The sequence below is a fragment of the Myotis yumanensis genome, unplaced genomic scaffold (genome assembly GCF_028538775.1).
Source record: "Myotis yumanensis isolate MYYU_CA2020_CCGP unplaced genomic scaffold, mMyoYum1.0.hap1 SCAF_20, whole genome shotgun sequence".
In the NCBI taxonomy this organism is placed as follows: Eukaryota; Metazoa; Chordata; class Mammalia; order Chiroptera; family Vespertilionidae; genus Myotis; species Myotis yumanensis.
In genome coordinates, this window is record NW_027223771.1 from 18,990,987 (window position 1) to 19,010,409 (window position 19,423).

Consider the following 19,423-nt stretch of genomic DNA (forward strand, 5'->3'; position numbering starts at 1 on the left):
GCACGTCAAGCCCCTCTGGGAGGGGGTGTAGCCTGAGGTACCCCGCCAGGCAGAGGGTGTGCCTTGAGGTTCCCTGTCAAGCTCCGCTAGGCTGGGTGCATGGCCTGAGGTCCCCCATCAAGTCCCGCCGGGTGGTGGGTATGATTTGAGGTCTCTTGTCAAGCCCTGCCAGGCCGGGGTCATGGCCTGAGGTCCCCCGGCCTTGTGCTGGGGCGGGGGGCAGGGCCTGAGATCCCGTCAAGCTCCACCGGGCAGGGGTTGCAGCCTCAGGTCCTGCTGATAGCTCATTGTGGCTTGTTATGAGAACCCTGCCTCTGCTGTGGGCGCAGCTATCTTGTGTTACAGGAACCCCACCTCCACTGTGGGCACAGCCATCTTGTGATGGTGTTATGGCATGAGGGTCAATTTGCATATTAACTCTATTATATAGGATTTTCTGGGAATATTGCATTCAGTTTTTTATATACATGAATGTTTTACTTATCTAACTTTGTAGTACAGGTGAGTGTTTTACCTTTTAAGATATGCAGAACTGTAATCTAAAGTGGTCTTTCCCTTTGCCTTCCCAGCCACCCACAATAATGAAAATTCTAGTTTTCTTTTATTCCTGTGAGCACATGTGAGGTTTAATATTTTTAAATTGTAGGCCTGAAAATCAGTATAGTGTTAACTTGTTTTGTTTTAATCCCGTTTCCCTAAGATATTTTTATGGTGAGTGGTTCTTTATGCATTTATTTACATTGGCTTTATCTCTTTTGTTAAAATGTCTGGTTAGAAATTTCTGCCAATTTTTAAAATGAATTTATGATTTAACCAATAGGAGGACAGTTCAGCATCTAAGACATCTGTTTTCACTTCACTCATTCCTCAAAGACTCAACTGACTTCTTTGCCATTTGGAACTATATGTTTTGAATAGTGGAAGCACAATTGTTTTTCTCAAATTTTATCTTATGTACAATTTAATGCCTACTTGCATATTACATTTATAAGTTTAATCTAAGTTGCTAATATTCTCCACCATTCATTTTAAGTTGAAGCACTCAATAATACATTAAGTGAAGTCAAGGTTTGTAGTATTTGGCAATTTTCCTGGTGTAAATATTCTCATCATTGTCACTTTTTTTTCTGGTAAGTACTAACATTTTATTTCAATTTAAGGTAGCAAAAATACAAAATAAGACGTTTTGACAACTAGAGCTGATGTAAAATATCACCTTTTTTCAGATCTTTAAAATCTTGAGCATCACTCTGCTCTGATGAGCCTTAATACCTGAGAGGAATATGGGCTCCTCAAGGAATAGAATCCAATATATGGAAGTCTTAACATCTCACTGGAAGTTACAGAGACCACAAAGAGTATGTCCAGACCCAGAGATTTTCCTGAACCCTTAAGTCTTAGTCTCAGGGAGCACATATGTCATCTCCTATGGGTGACTGTACAGCAAAGACCCAGTTCCCTATCCTCCACACTGGCATCAAGCACCTTCCCTCCTATTCTCTCTGCCATTGCATGCTCTAGAGTCATTAGAACCTTGGCTGCTGGTTCATCACTATTTCAGTAAAAGGAATTTGGTCATGAACTCACAGCCCACTTCTGAGTGTGACCTTTGATAAATCCCTGGCTGCCTCGGTTCCCCCACTATGGTCGAGGAGAAGACCCACATGTTGAGAATGCTGATTAGGAAAGGTACAGGACTGCAAGCATTCCAGCATCCATGTTCTTTGACATTAACATCAGTCTCTATGCTTCCTCCGGGTTTCTCTATCTTTTGCATTGCCCAGGTGAGTGAGCGCTCAACCAGGTGGGGCTGATTGTAAAAATGCTGACATTAACATCAATGTTGATCCTGGGTTTCTATTTATTTGTGCCTGAACCTGTGCTAAATGTGGTCCCTCCATAGTTCTCTCCATCCCCAATGGAGAGCGCACTGGACCTAATTTTCCCTCCTTGTCCCAATGTTCCTGGGTGTCCAAGCACACCCAGTAAATAATGAGAGCCCAGAGGACAGAAAGTGATGCTCGGAGCAACCCCAGGCACCTTCCCTATTAGGTGTCAGCCCAGCTTACACATGGGCAAGGGATTGACCTTCTCTTCAGAGACCAGGAGGACCTCCCAGCCCTCTCCAGGGGTATCCAGCTCATTCATGGGGGTGGATTAGGGTCCTAGTATTCTTCACCCTCAGCTTTCCCCCATTTGTACCCATCCACGTATTCTTTTCCAGGGATGCCAGATCTTCCAGCTATTCCTCAAAGGCTTAGAGTCTTCCCGAAACGGTGCCTCCACACTCTATTCCTCCTTTCTGCCATCAGAGTCTTCCCCAATTCTCCAACATCACTCAGCCTGCAGTTCTATGGCCCTTCACTTCATCCATCCATGAACCTGAGAGGGGACCCCAAAGGGTTTACATTAATAAATGGGGTTTACATTAATTTAAATGGATCCCATGGAGTCTCCTTAAGTGTTCTTATTCTAAGTGAGAAAAAGGAAACATTCCCTGCACGTTTACGGCTTTTCTCCAGTGTGAACTCTCAGGTGTCTAACCAGGTTATGTTTGTAGCTAAACATTTCCCACATTCACTACACTAACTACATTCACCAGTGTGAACTCCCTTGTGTTTCCTGAGGCTATCACTTTTACTAAAGGATTTCCCACAATCACTACATTCATATGGCTGTTCTCCAGTGTCAACTCTGTAGTGTGTGGTGAGGTCAGTTCTTTGACTGAAGGACTTTTCACATTCACTACACTCATAATCTTTTCTCTAGTGTGAACTCTGTGGTGTTTAGCGAGGTGAGGCCTTTGACGAAAGGACTTCCCACAATCACTACATTCATATGGCTTTTCTCCAGAGTGAACTCTGTGGTGTATAATAAGGTCAGTCCTTTGTCTGAAATGCTTACCACATTCGCTACACCCAAATGGCTTTTCTCCAGTGTGAACTCTGCAGTGTCTGGCGAAGTTGGACATGTAACTGAAGAACTTCCCACAATCACTACACTTATACCGCTTTTCTCTAATGTGAACTCTATTGTGTTTAATTAGAGCAGTGCTTTCACTGAAGACCTTCCCACAATCAGAACACTCAAACGGCTTTTCTCCAGTGTGAACTCTCCCATGTTGAGGGTGGTTAAAGATTGGTCTAAACACTTTCCCATATGTATTAGATTCATAAATCATATCTCCAGAGCAGAGACCTTTCTGAAAAGCACCTTTCTGTTTCTGGCTTGCAGATGTTTCACATTCAACCCACTGGTGATGTCTTTTTCCACTGAGACATTCCTGTGAAATCTCATTGTTACTGTGTGGCTCTTTGGTGTTAAGAGTGGCCTGGTGCTGGAGAAGCCCTGAGATGGCTGGGGAGTCTTCCCCAACCTCCGTCCTAGCTGCAGGCACCCTGGATAAGTAGAAGCAGCAACTGGTACCAAGCGAGGACCTCTCCATATCTTCTTTATAGGGCTTCTCTCCACTGGCATTCTGCTGTTGCTGGTGAGGGTTTGCACTAAAACACAAGTCTCTCACACATGCATCACTTAAGAACACATTCTTCTCAAAGTAAACCACTTGTAACTCAGTCAGGTGCAAAATATCTTTTAACACTGAGAAGCACGGCTTACACAGATGGGTCCTCTGGGTGGCTGCAGCTGTCTTGGAAGCCCTGACATGAGACTCTCCTACAGATACACTGTGCTCAGAATAGGCCTCCACATCTTTCATTTTATGCCAAGGACCTGAAAACAGAGAAATGATGAGGAAATGAATTTTGACAGGGTGAAGTCCCATTATAAAAGTGTGTTGCACATACAACATTGGTTTCATGCAATTGGCTGAAAATGAAAGACCTGAAAGATGGATTAATAAGAGGCCACTGTGAAGTTCTTGACCACTGAAGATCACAAAACAAGGAAGACTTCAACAGAAATAGAAAAACATGGCAAGCACTATGTGAAAGAGAAGCAGACTCTCCATATCATTCTGCTGTTAACAGCATTCAGTAGATCTTCTCTGCTGGTGACATGGGCAAGCTGTGCAGAAGGTTGGTTACATCTCATTCCAAGTAAAATTCAATAAGCAAGTAGCTGGTGTTTAAGCATGTATGTGCTCCTCATAACACTTGCATAGGTCCATGTTGTAGTATACTGCAGAAAGAGATGTGCAGAGAAATAGGTGATGTAAAAAGGACACAAAGGTGAAGGTAGCCAAAGCTAGGAAGTCACTGATAAAATAATGAGTTGGCAAAGTGTCAAGGGTGGAAAAAGAAAGGTATAAATGAGGAATGACCTTTGGAACCTGCACCAAACACCATTAGACAGGAGCAGGTTCCTGGTACAATCTGAACACCATCCTTTTGTCATACCTTCCCCAAGTTGCCACTCAGAAGGGCCAGGCATCTTCTGAGACCATCCTGTATGTTCACCCTGGAAAAAACCAGGATTTTCCCTGCACCTCCTTCTCTAGAGATATGTACAAACTAAATATTCTGAGTATCAATGAAAGACAACAGAGGTGAGCAGCCATCACTTGACCATAGAATTTGGCTTGCAATAGTATTCAGGGAAGGTAATATTACAAACAACAATTGAAGGAGGGTCTTAAAAGAACAGCCCCTGGTTCATGTAAGTAAAGAAGATACCTGGCACAGGCATTCACCAAGGTCCTTATCTACAGGAAAGGTGCAGAAGTGGAGGCCATGGATCTGGATATAGTCACTCTCCCTGGGTGTGGAAGAGCAGGTGGGACCCATTAAGCTGTCTGTAAGACTACTGACACCCAGACACTTCCTGCAGTTTCTGAGGCAACCGGTTTAGGGAGGTTTATGGAGTCTATTGCTCAGGGCTCTCCGCAGAGGTCAGCACTGACAGACACAGCTTATTGACAAGACAGTGGGGGAATTAGCAGAGCCCATGGTCTGGCTTTGAGAGAAAGAGAGAGAGAGAGTGCTATGTCTGGAGAATAAATAAAGAGTGGACATCACTTCAGGACCCTAGGAGAGATGTGAAGGTCTTACCTACGAATGATACAAATGCAAACACTTCCAGCATCACATTGCAGTACAGACGTCTCTGAGACTCATCAAGGATCTCCCATTCCTCCTGAGAGAAGGCAATGGCCATGTCTTCAAAGTTCATATCCTGTCAGAATGGAGACAGTACATCCCATGATAAGATTCTCTCTTCAGATTCCAAGCTTGTCATACTCTCCACCCTGCACATCCTTCTGCTCCCCCTACTCCCCAGATCAGAGAAGATAGCAGGCCTTGGTCCCATCAAAGTCAATCTCTCCTTATATTCCTACTTATGCTGTGTCTTCCACAACAATAAAGGCAGATGAACAGATACAAGATACCTGTGCTCTGATCCTCAAATGTGAGTCACACTGACCCTTTTCAATAGCAGTGGGTGTCAGGAACATAGAGTAGGAAGAGATGCTGCACAAAAAGAGAATGTGATGGATTTGACACTGGTCTTTTCAGGCAAAACCCATGTTGTCCTCTAAATTGTCCCTCCAAACACCGTAAAACATGATAATGCCCATTACACTTCTGATTCCAATCCCAGTTTGCTGAGGTCATCACTTTGCATTACCTGCTGCCTATAGTTCTTTGATCCACACTTGTCTCACAGCTTCATTCTCAAAGGCACAACTTCACTGGGAACACAAATAAGCCATGACAAGGACAGGGTGTTTCCTAATCAGCTTCTTTTTCAAAATTCTAGTTCACCGCCTCTGTAATATATTTCCCTCTGATTCTTATCTCTTGTCATTTCCCCATGCTGGTGGAGATTTTCAAACGCAGGTGACACTGATGTATGCTCTCTCATTCCTATTGTTCACTGGGTCAGCCTTCAACAAGAAATGGCAGGTAGGGAGATATACAGCACCTAAAACTTGGCACTGGCATGTAGCACCACAGCAACCTATCTTGTTAGGAATTCCCCGTATTAAATCATATTTAATCATATTACCCTAAAATTCCCAGTATTAAATCATAAAGACACCATCAGAAATGGATGCCCTTTTCATTCACTCATATGTCAATATTGGTGACCTGCCGCCATGAATTCACACTCCCTCTCCAAGTGCAATCACTCTTTCTTACTACACCTCTCTCATTCCTGAACTCCCAGAGCCACAGCCCCTATAGCCATCTTCTGGGTTTTCTACTCAGTACTTAGCATGTGTGTTCCAGAGAATGCTTCGCAAATTCAAAGAAGATCAAGGATTCCATCAACTATGACAGTCCACAGTCATAGCAACAGTCTTGAACCTGCTAAGAACTCCCTCCCTGACTGTTTATTCCTTCAACCTCACCTACTGAGAACCACATCACATTTCAGATGAGCATAGTCCACCTCCACTGGTGCTTCACCTGACATCCCTTCAACAGTCACAGGCTTCATCACTCAAGTCCCATCACCTATTGGCCTCTACCCAATGCCCAGTGAGTCTCACAGATGACCCGTCATGGCCCTAAGCAAATCAACCAGACTGACTGCAACATCTCAGGCCACACCCAATGGCACAAAAAGTTCCTGGTGGATGTTTTAGAAGTAAATATGCACCAGCTGCAGTCTCAACTTGTTTGAATTACTCTTCAGCCTCCCATTTTAAAAAATCATCTAAACTCCTACTGGTCCATAATTCTTCAGAAACTTTTGAAGAAATCTTCATTCTGAACTACCCCTCAGAGTCGGAGATGCTTATGAACTGCTCTCTGAAATCTCAGACTCTAACAGGCTAGAAAGAAAAGTGTTTGTATCCCCAATGAATATTACTTTTTTACTATGATTTTCTCCATCTCAGTGGATGGTGCTTCCATTCCTGCAGCTGCTAAATCCAAAATGTCATGACTTCTCTGACTCTTATCTCTCTCTCTCTCACATCCTCAAAATTAGAATATTTAGGTGGCCACATCTAAAACACCAATCCATAATGCAACTGTTTCTTCCACTTCCACAGTCACCATCATGGGCCAGTTCCCATCACACTCACTAATGCTATCGTCCTACTATTTCTACTACCTCCCTCATGCCCATATTGTCCATCATGCTGCAGCCACACAATCTAAGGAGACCTTGGTCACATTACCTGCCTCCACTGCTCCAAATGTCCCATTGCTCCCATAACATGCAAAACAGACACCCAAGTTGTCACAAAGTTCCTCTAGACCTGACTCCTGTCCCATTGTTACCTGTTCTCATTTTTTTTTTTTAGAAAGAATACCCGCTGGTTCTGAAACCAGCTCAATCTTAACTCCAAGCCATTGCACATTATGGGACCTATGCCTGGGAGGACCTACAACTTTTCATTCCACTGGTTGCCCAAAAGAGGGACCTGGACTAAACATTTTGGGCTTGGTGTCTGATCAAGGTCCTCAGGTCGAAGGAGAGGACCATCCCAGGAGACCACTATTGCTTAGGTTATAAGAGTGGGAAGCCCTAAAATAAGTTCCACAAACCAGTACCCCTAAGTGATTCCTCATTTGCAGGAATCTGTGGAAAAATTAAGGTTTGTTGAGAGCCTTTCAACCACCATCAGGATCCATGGACTCAGGCTGCTCAGTACCCTTAGCCAGCCCTAGGGCCAGGTGACCTTAAGATGCCTGCATTACCTCAGGGCTCAGTCCTCAGTGCACACTCTTGCCAGATGCATTACTTTTACAGGCCTTCTCCTTCCTGTCCCTAACTGCTTTCCTCTCTCTTCTAGTCTGTTCTTCCTCTGAGCACTTTGGGTAAATGTTTAGAACCCTATCTCAGACCATATCCCTTGTTTTTGTTGCTATCATGGATGGCCCCACTTTCCTGATCTTAATGTAACAAACATCCAAAAGTTGAAAGAATTTTTCTGAGTTTATTTTGGCAAAACTGACTACAATTGGCCAAAAGCAGAATCTCAAAGTATTGAGATAATGCTCCAGAGAATGATGTTTTTTCCCTTATTTTTTTACACTGCAATCAAAGGAGGAGATGTGAGTGAGCTACATGAAATCCAATGGTGATAGATATGGGAGGCAAGAGCAAGTAAAGTGGGGAAACCTCTGGGATTAGATAAAAAGTAAAATGATAGACCTATGCTGTTTTACATAGGTTTGTACAGGACAGTTAACAGTCACTAATTAACAGCATAACAATAACAATGAGTGAATTTGTGGTCTCCACCCTGGCCCATTGGTTAGTCCCTGAAGGGACCAGAAAAAGGGAAGTTACACGTTACCCTGACATTCCAACAATATGTTACCATAGATGCAAAAACAAAACAAAACAAAAACAGACAGGCTTAGTTAGGTAAAGATTGACTTTTGTCATAAAAGAATATAGCCATAAAGTTTATGACTACTGGTCATGACCTGCATTTAGTTAAAAAATTTTAATTGCAGATCTTCCTTTGGGGTTATTTAGGTATCTGAGTTTGCATGGTGGCCATGTTGGCGCTCCCTGAGATAGTTGGGTTAGCATGTGGCCCCTTTTCATCCACACTGAGAAGGAAAGTAAAATTCATCATGGAAAACTTAGGCTCATGTTCTTGGTTGCATTAAGACACAAAACAGGCCTGGATTTCCTGAATCCTTCCGGCTCAGTCATACCACCCAGTCCTTACACAGTGGCATTGCAGCCTGTCAACCTCTTCACCCCATCATATCCTGTGTCACCCACAAACAACCCACTGTTCTGGATGCAGTGACCAGGGCTGCAGGACCTGAGAGACACCCACAGGCAAGGCTGGAGGGATAAATGGGGTGAGGCTGAGTCACACTTTGTGGCAGAGAGGAGTGTGTGAAGCAATAGGCCTCAAACCTGCCTGTTGCCTCCCATGCCTCGTCTTCATTCTTATCTCATTCCTAACAATGAGTGTGTCACCCCAACAACAAAAGGCTGGTGGGTAGATAAATGTCATTTAAGCCCTGTACCTGGCAGATAGCTCCAAAACACCCCTCTTTTCAGGCAATTACCCTAAAATTACCCTTATTTTATCTTCCAGACTCCACCAGAAATGGACTTCCCCTTCATTCACTCCTATGTCAACGTCAGGGCATTCTGTCCATGAATTCACACTCCTCTCCAAGTGCTCATCATGCTTTCTACCACACCTCTCTCACACCTGCACTCCCACAGTCCGGGCCTCATAGTCCTCTCCTCGCCCTGTTACTTATTACTCAGCATGTGTGGTCCAGAGAATGCTTGCCAAATTCAAACAGGATCAATACTGTCCAGACACTGACAGTCCACACTGCCTCACAGAGGCAGTCTTGATTCCTGCTGTGAAGGCCTCTCTCTCCATGACTGTTTTTCCTTCAATCTAACCTATGAAGAACTACAGTCAGATCTCAGATACAAGAGCCAACCTGTCCTGGTGCTGCATTTGATGTCCTTTCATCAGTCAGCCAACATCTCTCCACTAAACCGTTACTCAACTCCCAGCTGGGCTGCCCTCTGTACCATGCTTAGTGAGTCTCACAGATGACCATTCAAGCCGCTAAACTAATCCAGAAGACTGACTGTTACTCCCTCAGCCAGGCCACACTGAGGATCACAACAATATCCTGGTGAGTATTTAGAAAAGTAAATATGTACCAACCCAATCTCATCTAGTTTGAGTTACTCTTTGGCCTCCACTTAATCTCAGGTCCAATCATCTTTTAAAGGCCTTGGCCACTACAAAATGATTATCTCTCCCCAACACTCTACATGACAATTTCGGTCCCTAAGCTGTGTTGTGACACCCACCTCCCACAGTGGCCCCAGCAGGAAAGCCAGTCCTCAGCCTCACACTGTCCCTTCTGAGCTACTACTACCATTACCAACCTGACCATTATTCGCTGTATTAAAGTGATGTACAGTCCTGGATGATGTGTCTCGTTTGAGCATAGAGCCATGCACTGGTGAGGTCACATGCCTGGGTTGTGGGCTGGATCCATTATAGGGGTTGTGCAGGCATCAGCCGATCCTTGTTTCTTGTTCATCCCTGTTTCTCAGTCTCTCTCACTCTCCCTTCTTTTCTACATCTAAAAATGTGTATATGTATGTATGTATTTATTTATTTTTCCAAGAACTTACCTCCAAGTTCCTGAATCAGCTCACTCTTCACTCCTAGCCTTTGCACATTCTGAAACCTATGAGTGGGAGTAGGACCTCCCACTCATTACACTGGTTGCCAGAAACTAGGTCCACTGCATGAAGCCCTAGTTGTGGCCTTAGGATTCTGGGCTTAGTGTCTGTTCAAATTACCCAGGTCCCAGGGCTACAAGAGCGGCTGGACAGTCCCAGGGCACTACTATCTCAGAGGCCACAAGTGCATGAGGCCCTGAAATAAGCTCCATAAACCAGTACACCTACCATAACCGATTCTGCATTTGCAGGAATTCATGGAAAGAAAATGGTCTGTTGAGAGCCTGGCAAACACTGCCAGGATCTAGGGGTTCAGGCTGCTTAGTACCCTTGCCCAGCCCAGAGGCCAAGTGACCTTCAGATGCCTGCATTAACTCAGGGCCTCAGTCCTAAGTGCACACTCTTGCCAAGTTTGCTATCTTTCAAAGGACTTCTCCTTCCTGTCCCCAACTGCTATCCTCTCTCTTCTAGTGTGTTCTTCCTCTGAGTTTTGGGAAAAGTTTAGAACCCTACCTCAGAGAATGTCCCCATTTTATTCTCCATCATCGATGTCCCCAGGTTCCTGAGAATGAAACTGAAATGTCTCATGCAAAACAGCATCATCCTCTCTGTTGCCTTTAGACACAAAACAGGCCCAGGATTCCCAAATCCTCCCACCTCAGCCACAATAACCACCCCCTTACATGGTGGAATTGCAGCCCGCCACCCTCTTATACCTGACACACCTTGTATCACTCACAAGCGACTCAATGTTCTGGATGCTGTGACTTTGACTGCAGAGGACCTGATAGGCGCCAGCACCTGAGGCTGGAGGGTAAATGGGGCGAGGCTGAGTTGAACTCTGTAAGCAAAGAGGAGCCTGGTGGGAAGGAGGCCTCAATACCGCCTATTGGGGATCAACAAGGCTCAGACACACCCCTGAAGAGTGGGGACACTGCCACTCACTCCTAGTCCCCGTTGTGACTCAGCACTCTGGAGTTTCTGACTATGTCAACAGAACAAAAAGGTCAAAAGGACCACCAGGAGAAAGACTCAGGAGGACACACCCAAACCAATGAGCACTAGGATAACGCGCCTGTCCTGGGCTTTCATTGGCTAAACCCAGTCATCATTAGGTGCAATGCCTTTTGGGTAATGTCCTTCTCCAGGACACACAGGTGGCATTCCGTTCCCTGTCACACACCCATCATTGCAACTATTGGTTTTTGGGTGCCTGAGTGGTGTTGGAAAATGACAACATTAGGTTATTGGGGTGGTCTCAGATTTCTGGGAAATGTCTGCAACTGATCTCTTGTTTTGAGATATTATTTCAGATTCCGTGAAGCTGAGAATGTCCCTTAGGTATAAGGTATTCTTTCATAATTCCTGAAGAGTACAAATCTAAATCTAAATGGGTGTGTGTGTGTGTGTATATATATGTGTGTGTGTGTGTGTGTATATATATATATATATATATATATAATTAGATTTTTTCAAGAGAGGAAGGGACAGGGAAAGAGAGAAACCTGGATCAGCTGCCTCCCACTTGCCCTTTACCCACTCACTGGGCATCCAGTCAGAAAACCTGGCTTGTGCCTCACCAGGAATTGAATGGGCAACGTTTCTGTGCACGGGAGGATACTCAAACATTAGAGCCATTCCAGCCATTAGATTTTTTATTTTTATTTTTAATATAACAATTGCACATTATTAAGAGAAAAATCAGTCTATGATAGAATATACACAATCTATCCAATTTCATTAAAAATGAATTTTCTTGGAGCACATGCTGGCACCCAGGTCATACCTCCCAGTAACATATGCAGCAGAGCTTGCTCCATTTCTCACTAACCATGTTCCCAAAGAACAGAGCAGCCACCAGCCTGCACTAGGACTAGAGAGGCCCTCAGAGCCACACACATGTCCCAGCACCAACTCTCCCTGGCAACTGCTCTGGGCTTTTTCCTGCCCACAGCCACCTGCCCAGCTGCCACTGCCACTCCCAGCCTTGACACCTGAGAGGAATCTGAGCTCCTTAACCACCTGAATCTGAAATAGTCCAGTCTCAACCCCTGGCTGGAAGGTGCAGAGACCACAAGGGGCAAATCCAGGCCTAAAGCTTCTCTCAGCTGATTTTAGTCTCAGAGATCACACTGATGTCATCATCCCCTGTGGGGGAGGGGAGGGATTGTGCAGCTCAGCCCAGGTTCCTGCTACACTGACAGCAAGGGCACCTCCCTTACTGTTCTCTCCATCAATGCCTGTTCTGCCTTCATTAGAACCCTGGCTGCTGGTTACTATATAGCCCCTGGGGCTATGCTGGTTTTCAGTGTGTGGACTGACTGGGTGATTAAAACATATATATATATATATATTCATCCTATCTAATAATAGACAAACATGGTAATTAACCGTAACTTCGCTAACCTTCCCATTGGCTAATCAGCGAGATATGCAAATTAACTGCCAACCAAGAAGGTGGCCGGCAGCCAGGCAACTGAAGCGAACAGGAGGCTTGCTTGCTCCAGTGATGGAGGAAGCCAAGGTTCCCGCCTGCCACTGCCAGCCTCTGAGCTTGCACTCTAAGAAACTATGTTGCAAATATAGAAGCTAAACAAAACCCAGAAACCTGCTTTCAGCCAGCCAGGATCTCAGAGCTGGAGTTGCAACAAAGTTTCAAATACAGAAGGTAAACAAAGCCCAGAAATCTGCTTTCAGCAGCTGAGCCTCAGAGCTAAAGCCGGTTCTCAGCTCCAGTGACAGCCATAGAAGGCAAATAAATCCCAGAATAAAAAAAAAGAAAAAGAGAGGTTGGGAGCTTCAGTCACCTGCCAGCCTGAAAACGGCCCTCAGCCCCTCACCCAGACTGGCCAGGCACCCCAGTGGGGACTCCCACCCTGAAGGGGGTGTGACCAGCTATAAACAGCCATCATCCCCTCATCCAGGCTGCCCAGACACCCAAGCGGGACCCCCACCCTGATCCGGGACACCCTTCAGGGAAAACCAGCCAGCCCCCACCTGTGCACCAGGCCTCTATCCTATATAGTAAAAGGGTAATATGCCTCCCAGCACCGGGATCAGCGGAGCCGCAAGGCCTCCCGAACCCGGATCAGTGGAGCCAGGAGGCCTCACGCCCAGGGTCAGCAGAGCCGCGAGGCCTCCCGGCACCAGGATCAGCAGAGCAGTGAGGCCTCACTGCCCCGGTGTCAAACGGAGCAGCGAGGCCTCCCAGCACCAGGATCAGCAGAGCAGCGAGGCCTCCCAGCACTGGGATCAGCAGAGCCGCGAGGCCTCCCGGCACCAGGATCAGCAGAGCAGCGAGGCCTCACTGCCCCAGTGTCAAACGGAGCAGCGAGGCCTCCCAGCACCAGGATCAGCAGAGCAGCGAGGCCTCCCAGCACTGGGATCAGCGGAGCCGTGAGGCCTCCTGGCCCCTGGAGCAGTGTGACAGGGGCAGCGCCCAAACCCCCTGATCGCCCTGCAGCTCTGTGTGTGACAGGGGGTGGGGCCACAACCTCCCTATCCGCCCTGCTCTGTTCGTGACAGGGGAAGGCACCCCAACCCCCTGATCGGCCCTGCTCTGTGCCTGATAGGGGGGAGTTCCCATACCCCCTAACCGGCCCTCCTCTGTGTGTGACAGGGTATGGTGCCCCAATCCCCCCATGGGCCCTGCTCTGTGTGTGACAGGGTGGAGCCGCAACCTCCCCATCGGCCCTGCCCTGAGTATGACGGGCGGGGGGGGGGAGTGCCCTAGCCCCCTGATCGGCCCTGCTCTGTGGGTGACAGGGGGCGGCTTCCCAACTCCCCTATCGGCCCTACTCTGTGCATAACAGGGGGGAGCTCCCCAACCCCCTGATCGGCCCTGCTCTGTGTGTACAGGGTACGGAGCCCCAACCCCCCTGATGGGCCCTGCTCTGTGCATGACAGGGGGCAGCGCCCCAACCCCCTGATCGGCTGGCTCTGTATGTGACAGGGGTGGCGCCACAACCCCCTGATCCGCCCTGCTCTGTGCGTGACAGGGGGTGGCGCCGCAACCTCCCCATTGAGTGTGACGGGGGAGGCGCCCCAACCCCCCAATCAGCCCTACCCTGAGCATGACTGAGGGTGGCATCACAACCTCCTAATCCGCCCTGCTCTGTGCATGACAGGGGTCGGCGCCCCAACTCCCCAATCGCCCCTGCTCTGAGCCCAACCAGGGGCTGCGGGGCAGGCACCTAGGGATTGGGCGTTCCCTCTGCTACCCGGGAGCGGGCCTAAGCCAGCAGGTTGTTATCTCCCGAGGGGTCCCAGACTGTGAGAGGGCACAAGTGGGGCTGAGGGACACCGCCCCCCGGCCAGTGCACAAATTTTTGTGCACTGGGCCTCTAGTCAGGCAACTAAGACCCCTGACCTTTTCCTCCCTAAAGATCACATCAGGCCTCAGGAATTTCAACTCCAGGCCCAGAAAAGCAGCAAAACCAGACCAGTGACGCTGTGGCAGCCTCGGGACCAGCTTCTGCCTCCCAAGTCCCTCAGCAGGACCGTTTTCGAGCCTTCCAGGTGGCCTAATAAATCCATAATTCTTCTCCCTTTTTGGCCCCGTGTGTTCCTCCTTCCGCGGCCCTAACATCCATGGCCCCAGCGTCCTGAGAATGAAGGTAAAAGTCCTCACGTAAAACCTCACCTCATCTCTTTGTTGCCTTTACACCCACAACAGGCCCGGTTCCCGAGCCCTCCCTGCTCACTCGCACCATCACGTCCTCACAAGGCGGCACCGCAGCCTTTCACCCTCTTCCCCCATCAGTCATGTGTCACCCACGAGGGACTCACCATTCTGAGCGCTGGGACCTGGGCAGCGGGACCTGAGAGGCCGGTCCCCAAGGCTGGAGGGTGAAATGGGGTCAGGCTGCGGGGACGCTGTGAGCAGAGAGGAGTCCGGGAGGCACCAGGACGCCAATCTCGGGCTGTTGGGCTCAAGGAGCCTCAGACACACCCCGCACAGCAGGCGCGCTGGCTCCCAGGCCGCCTCCTCCTCACGACCAGCGCCCTGAAGCCTGTGAATCTGTGGAGACCTGAGAGGTTAAAACGATCACCAAGAGGAGGAAGCAGGAAGTCCCACCCTAACCGGATGCGCAGACACCAAAATGCCCTTTAGCTCCGCCCACGCGGGCGCATTTCCTTCTGGGTAATGTAGTTTTTCCAACCGCCCAGCATCCTAGCCAATGACTTAGGTGTTGTGGCCCAGCAAGCAAGGCCTGAGGAGGAAGATGGGACCAGAGGCCTGGCTAACTGGCACAAACCGATGAATCTCAGAGGGAAGAGGGTAGGGAGAAATGCAAGAAATCCACCAAAGGATATAGACACAGGGGAAATGGAATACATCTGTAATATTATCAACAATAAAAAATACACGTATTTTTTAAATAATGTAGCCCAGCTGGTGTGGCTCAATGACTGAGCCTCAACCTGTGAACCAGGAGGTTAGGGTTCTGTTTTAAAATTTATTTGTTTAGTTATTTATATTTTAAAATTATTTATTGTTTAATGTATTATATATAGTATTACATGTCTCCTTTTTCCTTCATTGAGATCTCCCCAGCCACCCCCTCCCCACAATACATGCCCTCACCCCCCATAGTGTCTTTGTCCATTGGTTATGCTTATATGCCTACATACAAGTGTTTTGGTTGGTCTCTTAACCCCTCTCTCCCCTGATTTCCCTCTGAAGTTTGACAGTGTGTTTGATGCTTCTATGTCTCTAAATCTATTTTTGTTGATCAATTTATGCTGCTCATTACATTCCACAAATGATGAGGTCATGTGATACTGGTTCTGTTCCTGCTCAGGGCACATACATGGGTTGCAGGCTCAATTCCCAGTGTGGAGGTGGAGTCCAACAGGAGGCAACTAATCAGTGATTCTCTCTCATCATTGATGTTTTTATCTCTCCCTCTCCATTGACTCTCTAAAATCAACAAAAATATTTTAAACAAAGTATGTACATATATGCATAGCACATGCACATGGGTAATAATGTGGTGAGGGCTTAAAAGCGGTGGGGGCAGGGTAGAGGGAGAAAAATGAGGAGGGGTAAGGGGGAAATTGGGAACATCTGTAATAGAGTCAATAATAAAATAGAATGGTGTACACAGCTGGCAAGCTCAGTGGTTGGGAGTGTACCCATGAACCACGATATCGCTGGTTTGATTCCAGGTCAAGGCACACACCCAGGGGGCAGGGGGCGCTCCATCCCAGTAGGGGGAAAGACTGATTACTGGGGGCTACATCATCATTGATGTTTCTTCCTCTCCCTTTCTTTCTAAAAAAATCAATAAAGACATTTAAAACATGAACACTGTTAAGATTGATTTGATTCAACAACAGCAAAGTGGGTGTGGGCCATCACATTTTCTTACAAGTCTTGTAAGCAAATTCATGCCTTGCTCTGTCTTTATAGAGGATGTCCCAGGCATTACTGTGTTGTGGAACAGGAACCAGCCTGGTGCGGGTCTATCTCAGGCTGGCCTGCAGCGTTTGAGTTCTTGAATTCATGCAGAAAAGATTTCACAACACAAATTCACAGATTTTGAGGGAATATTTATTAAAACTGGGGAAAATGAAAAAAAAACCACAACAACAACTAGGGCTTAGGATGGAAAAAGGAACAGAAGGGAGACTAGGCAAGGGTCCTTTGGCTCCTAGAAACATTGTGGAAAATAAATGAGCCAAAGGGAGGCTGCTGTGAGCTCACTGGAGAATCAGAGAAAAGAAGGCCTTGAGCACAGGTTGAGAGGGTTAGCCCGAGATGGGCTGTCGCTGCTCATTGCTGCCTCAGTTGCAGGTCGAGCGGGATCCCTTAAGCTTAGGAGAGCCTGGCCAGTGTGATTCAATGGTCGAGTATTGACCTATGAACCTGGAGGTCATGGTTGGATTCCCAGTCAGGACACATGCTCAGGTGGTGGGCTGAATCCCCATTGTATTACATGCAGGAGGCAGCCTATCAGTGATTCTCTCTCATCATTGATTTTGTTCTCTCTCTCCTCCCTTCCTTTCTGAATCAATAAAAATATATTTTTTGAATGTATGTTTTAAATCAATTATACTTCCATTAAAGTTAAAAAATTATTAAAACTTGCCACTTCCCAAATATTTTACTATTGTATTATGAATGTTCTTGAGCATGTTTGTACCTACTGTATCAATAACTTGGAAATAAAATATAATGATTTGCTACTGAAATATCTTAGCAGGCCCATGTTCGGTGATATCACTTTGGAAGTTTGAAAGTGATGATAATGGAAGTATGTACAACAGAAAATTTGACAAATACTACAAACCTTGACTTCACTTAATATACTATTGAATGCTTTAACTTAAAATGAATGGTGGAGAATGGTAGCAACGTTGTTAATCTTGTAAGAGTATCATGCAAGTGGACTTTAAATTGCACATAGGATACAATTTGAGAAAAACAATTTTCTTTCCAGTATTCAAAACATATAGTTCCAAATGGTAAAGAAGTCAGTTGAGTCCTTGAGGAATGAGTGAAGTGAAAACAGATGTCTTAGATGCTGAACTGTCTTCCTATTAATTAAATCATAAATTCATTTTAAAAATTGGCAAAAGTGAGCAGACTTTTCAACAAAAGAGATAAAGACAGTGTCAATAAATGCATAAAGAAATGCTCATCATAAAAATTTCTTAGGGAAATGGATTTAAAACAAAACATCAATGATGAGAATCATTGATCCACCGCAAATTGCACACCCCCTACTGGAGTTTGAGCCCACGACCTGGGCATGTGCCCTTTATCTGAACTGAACCTGGGACCTTTCAGTTCACAGGTCGACTCTCTTTCTACAGAGCCAAGCCAGCTAGGGCCTAATTTACTCTCTTTCAGGAAACATTAAGAATTATGGTGCTGCCCTGCTCAGTGGTTCAGTGGTTTGGAGCATCCTCCCGCAAAGCACTCCCCTTCCTAAAACCATGGCCTGTTTGATTCCTCCTAAGGGCACATAACTAGGTTGCAAATTTGCAAATTTGATCTTTGGAAAGCATAGAGGAGGCATTTGATTCATGTTTCCTTTCACATCAATGCTTCTCTCTCTCTCTTTCTCTCTCTCTCTCTCATCAATAAACAATTCCCCAGGAGGAAATTTTAAAAAACTAAGGTGTTGATGTTTCAAGTACATATGGTTAAATCTAAAGCTATCTCTCTAGAACAGTTATCATCATCTGAACTCTGTGGAAGTCTGTCTCCTTTCATGTAAGAGGCTAAAAGAATCAATATCACGGATTTTAGACAAACCCCACACTATTAGTGTCATAGTCACAATCCCCACCTTGTTTTTATTTAAGCTCTAAAATCTGATTGTTTCTGGTTAAAGTCATCTGTTTATTTTTTTTAACTTAGGTTAGTCTTTGAGTGATAATATTAACTTTCCCACGGGAGAAGCTGATTCTGAGGGATTCCAACATAATTTTAGACACTGGAGTGAGTAGAACCCATGGTGAACTAGAAACTGTGCTTTCCGTAGTGAAACCCATCTGTATATATAAAAGTCTATGCGAGGAAATGACTGGTTGACCGGTTGCTATGACATGCACTGACCACCAGGAGGCAGATGCTCAATGCAGTAGCTGCCCCCTTGTGATCAGTGCTCTCCCACCGCCAACCTCCTAAGGATCACCAACCTCCCACTGTCCCTCCAGCTGGCCGGCCGATCCTGACCAGGACTGGGCAAGAAGGCCCTGATCGGCCTGACTGCTGGCTAGGCTGATGAGCACCATCCATGCACAAATTCGTGCACTGGGCCTCTAGTGTTTTAATGTCTATAAATACGGCCAGTGACACAGGAGGCACGAGTCAGCCAACTTGCAATTTTTCTTAAAGCAGAGAATCCTCTGGCTATCACATGGAGATTTAGTCTTGGGATTCTAAAGATGACAACTTTAGACAGATATATTGTAATGTCTAAGGATCCTCTATCTCAAATAGTATTTCTTCTATTGCATATCCTGCCCCATGGGTCCTCCAATTTTTTGAAACTCTGAGGAAGCTTACCATCATTATTGTCTCCTTGTACATTTCTGTGTTTGTCATTTTCCTCTGGAGAACTATCCTTGTGGTGAGTAAACTAAAGCACCTTACAGATGCACTTTTACTCATAAATAAGCAAACATGCTTAAGTCGCCGGATTCTTTATGTGCATTCAGGACTGTAAATTTCCCTCTGGCAATATTTCTGAAGGAGCTGCCTATCAGCCCTTCTGAAAACAGCCTGGGGCTGGAGGGAAACTGTGAGGCCTCCTGAGGAGAAGGCCAAGTCCTGCCACAGCGCCCACAAGCCAGCCAGGAC

The 19,423-nt window shown here is 46.4% G+C and overlaps 1 protein-coding gene across 2 annotated transcripts; it reads right to left on the reverse strand.

Annotated features, from left to right (window-relative positions):
• Positions 1–969: 969 nt before the first annotated feature.
• On the reverse strand, positions 970–15,158 carry LOC138998419 (zinc finger protein interacting with ribonucleoprotein K-like). 2 transcript variants are annotated; one of them, XM_070400533.1, is made up of 4 exons: positions 14,896–15,158; positions 5,348–5,429; positions 5,010–5,133; positions 970–3,732 (listed from the first exon to the last, which is right to left on the reverse strand). In XM_070400533.1, the coding sequence occupies exons 2-4, from the start codon at positions 5,411–5,413 to the stop codon at positions 2,561–2,563; spliced, it is 1,362 nt and encodes a 453-aa protein (XP_070256634.1). In that variant the 5' UTR covers positions 5,414–5,429; positions 14,896–15,158; the 3' UTR covers positions 970–2,560. The 2 variants fall into 2 exon arrangements, with proteins under 2 accessions (XP_070256634.1, XP_070256635.1); XM_070400534.1 differs by lacking the exon at positions 5,348–5,429.
• Positions 15,159–19,423: the final 4,265 nt, after the last annotated feature.